General features: G+C 38.2%; 1 protein-coding gene across 1 annotated transcript; it reads left to right on the forward strand.

Moving 5' to 3' along the window:
* Nucleotides 1–222: 222 nt before the first annotated feature.
* Nucleotides 223–1907, forward strand: UTP3 (UTP3, small subunit (SSU) processome component, homolog (S. cerevisiae)). Its single transcript, XM_012659868.1, has one exon. It carries the CDS (start codon nucleotides 416–418, stop codon nucleotides 1847–1849), a length of 1434 nt encoding a protein of 477 aa, XP_012515322.1. The 5' UTR covers nucleotides 223–415; the 3' UTR covers nucleotides 1850–1907.
* Nucleotides 1908–9227: the final 7320 nt, after the last annotated feature.

The raw sequence follows: 9227 nt of genomic DNA on the forward strand, positions 1-9227 counted from the left end.
CGCCTGCCAGCGCCGTCAGGATTTCGTCCCCCAGCCACGCCCAGGCTCGCGAGAGTGAGTGCAGCGGTCTCAGCAAACGGTGCTGCGGAACGGAACTTTCGTAACCTGTGGTTCCCGCACGGAAGGATTTTAAGTCAACGAAATCGACGGGCGTTAAATGGCACAGGGAAAAGGAAGGCGATAACGTGACTACGCCTAAGGCAGTAAGCGGAAGTCCGGGTTCGTACGCCGCGCGGAGAGCATCCTGGGGCCGGAAGGAGGTGGACACTCCTGTCGCAGATCCAGGCGGCTCGTGTGGTAAGCGGGCGCGTGGCTGCCTAGGACGGCGTTTTGCTGGGGCGCGTTGTTCGTGCGCCGAGGTCAGAAGTGGCCGAAATTCCGGTGTCGCTGTAGAACCTGAGAGCGCGTGTCAGCCATGGTGGGGAGATCCCGGCGGCGCGGAGCAGCCAAGTGGGCAGCTGTGCGAGCCAACGCAGGTCGCAACCCTGCTGACGAAAATGAAGATGATCTAGGATTGCCACCCTCACCTGGGGACTCCAGCTACTACCAAGATCAGGTAGATGACTTTCATGAGGCACGATCCCGGGCAGTCTTGGCTAAGGGCTGGAACGAAGTAGAGAGTGGAGACGAGGAGGATGGCGTTGAGGAGGAGGAGGTGCTAGCCCTAGATATAGACGATGAGGACGACGAAGATGGAGAGAGTGCGGGGGATGAGGAAGATGGTGATGACGATGATGATGGTGGGAGCTCCGTGCAAAGTGAGGCCGAGGCCTTTCTGGATCCCACTTTGTCCTGGGGACAGAGGAAAAAACTTTACTATGATACTGACTATGGTTCCAAGTCCCGAGGCCGGCAGAGCCAACAAGAAGTAGAGGAGGAGGAAAGAGAAGAGGAAGAGGAAGCACAGGTCATTCAGCGGCGCCTAGCCCAGGCCCTGCAAGAGGATGATTTTGGGGTTGAGTGGGTGGAGGCATTTGCAAAACCTGTGCCTCAGGTAGATGAGGCTGAGACACGGGTCGTAAAGGATTTGGCTAAAGTTTCAGTGAAAGAGAAGCTGAAAATGTTGCGAAAGGAATCACCAGAGCTCTTGGAGCTGATAGAAGATCTTAAAGTCAAGTTGACAGAGGTGAAGGATGAACTGGAGCCACTGTTACAGTTGGTGGAGCAAGGGATCATTCCACCCGGCAAAGGAAGCCAATACTTGAGGACCAAGTACAACCTCTACTTGAATTACTGCTCCAACATCAGTTTTTATTTGATCCTGAAAGCTAGGAGAGCCCCCGCACATGGACATCCTGTTATAGAAAGGCTTGTTACCTACCGAAATTTGATTAACAAGCTGTCGATTGTGGATCAGAAGCTGTCCTCAGAAATTCATCATCTACTCACACTTAAGGATGGTGCTGTAAAGAAAGGACTGAATCCAAAGGCAAAATCCACCAAGGCCAAACCAAAGTCTGTTTCAAATACTTCCACTGCTGCCTCTGCTGTTACAGATCTTTCTGATGATTCCGATTTTGATGAAAGAGCTCAACTGAAATACTATAAGGAAATAGAAGACAAGCAAAAGTTGAAGAGGAAGAAAGAAGAAAATAGCACTGAAGAACAGGCTCTTGAAGATCAAAATGCAAAGAGAGCCATTACCTATCAGATTGCTAAAAACAGGGGACTTACTCCTAGGAGAAAGAAGATTGATCGCAATCCCAGAGTGAAACACAGGGAGAAGTTCAGAAGAGCCAAAATTCGAAGAAGAGGCCAGGTTCGAGAAGTTCGTAGGGAAGAGCAACGTTATAGTGGTGAATTATCTGGCATTCGTGCAGGAGTTAAAAAGAGCATTAAGCTTAAATGAAGTTTTTGCTTAAGGTTTTTGGCAATAATTTTAGATCAATAAATTTTTATTTTTAACTGAAGTGATTGTAGTATTATATAATACCTAACCTTAAATTTTAAGAATTCTTTTCAACAGGGATATTTTTTTGAGGTATTGCTCAATTTATTTGTCCTTTATGTTACGGTCATACTGAGAACTGTGGGAGCAATGTGAAGGTGTTTGAGAAAAGGGATAGTGTTGAAAAAAGTTCTCCAATAGTCTGTCAAGTAGTAGCCTAGGAAAAACTTCACAGCTAGTTGTGGAGCGTTTATCAAACTTAGAACACTTACAACTTCACAAAAAGACTGCACTTTTAACAGTCTTCTTATTTGTAAGATAGCCTATAAAATAGTTATGACGCATTTCATTTACCTAACTTAACTTGGGCAAGATACTTGTTTATAAAGGGGTTGTATGTTAACGTGGATTTCATACATTCCATGTGGTTTAAAAGCTTAGGAATGAAGAGGAACTTTGTTAAAAGTAGAAAAAGGAAAAGACATGCTGTAATTATATCAAATGTAAATATTTTCTAATAGTTCATGTGGTAAATAAGGTAAGAATTCCATTTTCCCTTCTGCACTGGTGACTTGCAGTGGTTGCTGTTTGTACTCCATTTGCTAAAAATTTGGTCTGATTACTACTAGGTAAGTGGCAACTTCAAATGGTAACAAAATTACATTTTTTTTTTTTTTTTTTTTACAGTTACTCTGGTCTGTATTGTAAGGGGAAGATGTTAAAAATACTTAGGATGATGTCAGGGAAGAAAATGAAAGGATTAGTGAAGGAAACCACAAAAAAAGTCTTAATTGTATCACTGTTTATTCATTAAACATTGTGCTAGCTGCTAAAGATGCAGAGATGATGAGTGGTTAACATTTTAAAACACTTGCCATGTGTCAGTTGTGCATCATTTAATCCTTAATAACTTTGTGAGATGATACTGTTCTCTCACAGGTGAGGATGCTGAAATTCTGGGAGACTGACTTTGTAAAGGACAATGGTTTTGATTTGAACCCAAACCAACTTAATTTGAACATTCATCGTCTTAACCTCTGGCTTACAGCTGCTTCCTCTGAGTAGCACATATGACAAATAATTTTCTGATAAATGAAAGAGGTAGGCTGGAAATAAAAGTAACACTAAGTGCTTACTGAGGCATTTTTCTGAGCACTTTATTTGTACTTAATTCCTTTATTCCTCATAACAACCCTATGTGGTAAATTCTATTATCCACATTTTGAAGATAATGAAACTGCAGCAAAGAGAAGTAACTTCGTCAAGGTCATATCGTTATTAAGTGGCAGAGCCAGGATTTCAGCTCAGCCTTTCTGGCTTCAGAACCCAATCCTATACTTCTTTTCTGATACAGTAGAAAAAGTACAGATTTGGGGGTTAATTTATGAGGGCATTTTGAGTTAATCTCTGAGTTTCATTTTCTTCATCTTTATGATTCTATTATGCTCTTGGACAAGCCATATAACAGTGGTTAAGAGCAGACTAGTTAGATTACTGGGTTCCTAACCCAGCTCCATCACTTAGAACCTGTGTCTTCCGGCAAGTTACCTGATTTCTCTATTCCTCAGTTTTTAAATCTAAAACAGGAATAATAGTAATGCCTACTTCATAGGGTTATTATAATGAGGATTAAGTGAATTAACATACGTAAAGCACTTAAAGTAGTACCTATTATACGTTAATCATCTAGTAAGTGTTGGCTTATGAGAGAAATGTTAAGGAAGAAAGGCTAGCATTGGGTGAGCACATGAAAGAGCTATAGAAAATCTAGGACAGGGCAAAAAAATGAGGATATATAAAGTTAGAGGTTGAAAGTATTTGGTATTCAACCAGGTGCAGTAGCATATGCCTGCAGTCTCAGCTATTTGGAAGGCTGAGGCCGGAGGATTGCTTGAGCCCAGGAAGTTCAAGGCCAGCCCCAGCAACGTAGTGAGACCAGTCCTTAAAAAATAAATTTAAAAATTTTAAAAGAAGATATTCTAGTTCTATATCAAATCCCTGCCATACACACACACACACATATATACACGGAGAATTTTGGGGAGAAAAAATATATTTTGAAGGAAGAAAAATTTCATTTAGGAAAGTAGAAAAAATTAAGCCTTTTATATATTCCTCCAAATACATTCCTTCAGAGACTTCACAACACTTTACAAATATTAATTCATTTTGGGATGGCTAGGCTGTAGATGGTACTATCTTGTATTATAAAACATGGCCTTGTCTAATGTGAGTTAATAGCAAAAGAAGTTGCTGGATTTGATATTTACGTCTTTCAAAACCTTTATTTATTTAAAGAGTGCTGAGATGTGCTGGGTTCTGTCCTAACAAGTTGTAAACCAGTGTGATGATCGTTTTTTCACGGAGACTCATCTGTGAACTCTGGAGAGCTTCGTGGATAAGAGTTCGATAAAGTAGGTTACTGAAGTAGGTATCGAGCATCAATAGAAAGCAACAACAACCTGTTAGTTTTATGGCAACATATTAAACTATGGGCAGCTATGGGAAATATAAAATGTTAAAAACTGAAGTAGAAAAAACATCAAATTAGTTATCCAGTAACTTAAACTCTGCCACTAACCAGCTGACTAGCTTTGGGCTAGTCAATTTCTCTAAGCCATAGTTTATCTATATTCTCATCTGTAAAGAGTTGGGGGTAAACATACCACTTTAATTTTTGTGTAGAAATAAGTTTGTTTATCAGACTTCTAAAAATTACCTCATGGCTTTTGGCAAACTGGAAAATTTCTGTAATCTTAAAGATAAAAACTAGCTTAAATAACTTCAATAATTGTTTTCAGATGTGTCACAAAATATTTGATATGTCTGAAGGATGGCTGCAGTTGCTTATTTTTCCTTGCTGGTTCTATGAAATAAAAGAATTTTAAGTTAATACGTTAAAGTATATAAGTTACATTACCAGAATAATACAGGAAAGGTGAAACTTATTATACATCTCAGTGATCACAGTGATGTACTTATATCACTGTGTGAATAGTAGATGATACAAAAAAAGTCATGTAGTATTATACTAGAATTTTTTTTTCTTTTGAGACAGGGTCTTGCTCTGTTTTCTGGGCTTGAGTACAGTGGCATCATCATAGAGCTCACAGCAACCTCAAACTCCTGGGCTTCAACAATTCTCCTCTCTCAGCCTCCTAAGTAGCTGGGACTACAGGCACGCGCCACCATGCCCGGCTATTTTTTTCTATATATATTTTTTTTAGCTGTCCAATTAATTTCTTTCTATTTTTGGTAGAGACGGGGTCTCGCTCTTGCTCAGGCTGGTCTTGAACTCCTGAGCTCACACGATCCGCCCGCCTCGGCCTCCCAGAGTGCTAGGATTATAGGCAGGAGCCACGGCGCCCGGCCTGTTATAGCCTTTAAATAGTTAATCCATGTAACATATATTTAGAAGAGCACCTACCAGGTAGTAAGTGCTTAGTGTTAGTTATTAATCCATCAAAAAAAAAAAACCTGATTTATTCCACTTGAATGAGTTAATTTTCTCCTTGGTTCTACCACAATAGTTCTTAAATCAGAATGCCTGAGGATCAGTTGGTAAGTTTAAAATGTGGATTCCTAGCTGGTCCCAGCAGTGGTGTTTACAACTAATTGATCACCACCAGTTACAGATTCGTTTGTTCCTTCTCCACTCTCACTGCTTCACTTGACCAGCCTGTGCCCTATCTCCACAGATTCTGATTCAGCTGGCCTGGTATGGGGCACAGGGATCTATGTCTCTTTAATAAGCACACCACGTGATTTGGATCCATATGGTCTACAGAACGCATTTTGGGAAACACTGCTCTGGGCACACTGATTGTTAGGTTTCTTTCAGCTAATAATATTAGGCATATGAATGAAATTAATTGCAATAATAAAATATGATGTAGTATTACCATAGGACTACAAAATCTTGAGGGCAGCCCTCTAAAATAGCCCTTGAGAATTTGTTGGAAGCAGTGAGCCTTCCCCCCAGAACCATAGCATACTCCTAATCGCTACATTTTATATACCACGTCAATGGCTTCCTGGACTCCCTGAAGCCAGGAGCCCGTGGGTGAACCTCAGCTAGAAAACCTTATAGGGGAATGTACTTTTTACCCTTAAGCATAGCTTTAATATGGCCTGTTTTAATATATATACTAAAAGATCATTTTACCATGGGTGGGGGAGGGGATTATTTGAATTATATACATAACAATTTTATTAGCACCTAGAATTTTTCTACATTTATTAAATGACTTCTTTTAGACATACTTGCATTTTTATTCACACCACACTTGAACATTCATAAAAAGGGAAGTATAAAATACAAGCCAAATAAAAGTTATTCCTAAACTTGATATTCAGTCTAACTTTTCTGAATCACTTCCATTCAGGGGCCCCAATGGCCATAGACAGGATCAAAGATTTTTGATAAGATCTTAAAAAGAATGTGAAAGGGGCCAAGAACTACTTAGAGAAATAAATCTTTCATGCTCTGTAAAAAGGAGAAACTTAAAGATGTCAACTTTGAGAGTAGCCATGGACCCATTAAAATTAAAGCAATTAACTGCTTAAATAAGATGCCATGGAACCTCAAAAATGGCATGTATTTCTCTAGGGAAAGCAGAAAAGTGTCACAGATCTGTTTCAGTAGAATTTAAGGGAAGATGGGTTTGGCAATATGAGTTATGCCAAACATGTTAAAGCTTAGCCACAGGCAACGGGTGAGGCAAGTTAGGAAGATAATCTTTGAAAGGTAGGGAGGGGGTAGATCATGAAAGGCCTTACTAGGTAGTTAAGGCACTTAGATTGTATCCCAGATATGGAGAATCCAACCAAGGTTTTTTTAAGAAAGTGTGACATGATTAGGTCAACCTTCAGAAAAGTAAATTACTCATTCTAACTGCTATAGAGCAGAGGAACTGAAATGGATTAAAACTAGAGGCAGGGAAGCCAGGCTCGGTGGCACACACCTTTAGTCCCAGCTACTTGGTAGGCAGAGGCCAGAGGATCACTTGAGACTGGGAGTTGGAGACCAGCCTGGGCAACATAGTGAGACTCTGTCTCAAGCAAAAACAAAAACCTAGAGGCAGCTAGCAGTCCTTTGCAGCAATATTGGCAAAAAAAGATGAAGCTTTAAATTAAAGCAGAGAGGACAAATTAAAAGATTTAAGGGAAATTTAGAAGAATTTAAAGGAGAGAGCATGAGAATTTGGACAAACCAGATAAAGTCATGGAAGTTAAGACAAAGCAAACCACCAAGTAGCTTAAGCAGCATTATTAAGATATTAAACACTCTAAATAGACACAAAATGTGATAAGCTCCTCTTGAATTCTATTTCTCACAGTATACACAAAAATCACGACTTTGCTGTTAGATACTTCATAAAAAAGATATAATTATCAAACAATCAAAATAGCCCCTGAATATGTTTTGTTTTCTGTTATAAAATAAATCCATTATAGACTATTTGCAAATGGAGAAAAGTAGAGAAATGCAAAAATATGTCCATATTTCTATCACCCAAAGAAAACTGCCATTGATTGACCCAGACTAAAAAAATTGCCTATACTTCTTAAAGTTTCTCCAATAAACAGCAGATATAAATTGACTAAGTATTTTTATAATTAATGTTTTGCAAAAATAAGTTAATGACAGTCATCGAAACAGTAATTCAGAAGTAAAAAACAATAGATGAAAGCTTTCACATGGAGGCATTATATTAACTGGTATAAATAAATTTCTGCATTTATTAAAATAAATTTAACACGAAGTCTTAAATTGAGTGCACCGTTTTCAAATAAGATTTTTCCCAAGTACCATACAATGTAAAACAAATGGCTCAAGAAAACCATTATTTTGGAATTGCAATAAGACTATGTGTTCTACTGAAAAAGAATATCAACCCTTCTTAAGCAGTATCTTTTTTCTGTTCACATGTGTAAGCTTATACTACAATACTAAAAATACATTATCATCCATGACATTGGCCTCTAAGTAGTTTTATAATATAGTCTAAGTATCCATCCTTAAGATCACCAAAGAGTATTAAAAAACCAAACATGGATAACTAAAAATAAAATGCAGAAAAAGTTGAAAAGCACTTCCTGTTTTATTTCACAAGAAAATTCTTAATTATAGTGCTTGGATTTTGTCTCTTTAAAACAGTATAGGAAGTTGCTCTGTGCATTTTCAAGAAGAAACAACGTGTTTAGGTTTGTTTTTATAATCCTGGCTTCCATAAATGTGTACAGCAGCTATATCAGCCCATTATGTCACTAAAGGCAATGCAGAGCTGTGATTATATTATTGATCCAAAAGCTAAAAGCATTAAGAAACTGGGAACTTGGAGTACTATCTACTTCTAAGGAAACTTCATAAATAGCTTTGCCTGTAAATTTTAAAGGACTCATATTTAAGCTGATTTTCTGTATTCATTATACTGCCACTCAATTAATGGCGTACAACATAAATAGAACTCTTTAGAAGTAGAGGCACAAAAAACTAATACACTGAATGATTCCAGAGCATGTCACTGTTTCTATACCTATAGGTATCTTCGTTAACAAGAAAGGAGAAAGGTGGCAATTTAGACCAGATGGCATTTCATATTTTGTTAAGCTAGTGACTCTCTTGGCTATTACTGGCCTTTCTCAAGAATGGTTTGTGAGGATTCTGCTCTCTTTTCTTCTACCTATGATGGGGTAAGTACAGATTCTTGTCAAATTCTTTACTGAAACTGCAAAAACATCTCTTATTATGGAACCTGACAAGTATATAATGATATTTAGCAATTTCTTTATGCAAAAACAGGGTAAGAGATCCAGTTAAGGATGAGTGTTAAAACCCTATAATACATCTGGAAACTTTCAGTCTTTGTTTTCAAGGTATTGTACAGTTTGCAGTTCCTAAAAGGCAAATACATCTGTCAAGACTCACCCTTACCAAAAGAGTGAAAGGAAAAGGCCCAGCAAACCTCCAAAATGCTAAAGATACGATGAAAAGCTTTTTTCCCCAACTCAGTTTTCTTCTTGCAAGTTACACACTGTTTTGCCAAAATGATATAATATAGCTACTACTAATAATTATTTAACCCTATGTTAGACTGTGTTTTGAAGGCTTTACTTATATTTCTTATTTAACCTTCACAACATTTCTATGAGTGTATACTACAATCCTGTACATAAGAAGACAAATAACTTACGCAAGTAGGTTATTAGGACTGGGATCAACAGGTCAGAGAAATTCCAGAAAACTGAAAAGTTACTAGGCAATTTTCTAAGAAGTTAGCTTCTTGTAAAACATTTCCTTTTTTAATATTTCTTATTTAAAAGACTTGGTGAAGAA

This window comes from Propithecus coquereli, unplaced genomic scaffold, assembly GCF_000956105.1.
Source record: "Propithecus coquereli isolate 6110/MARCELLA unplaced genomic scaffold, Pcoq_1.0 Scaffold64, whole genome shotgun sequence".
NCBI lineage: Eukaryota > Metazoa > Chordata > Mammalia > Primates > Indriidae > Propithecus > Propithecus coquereli.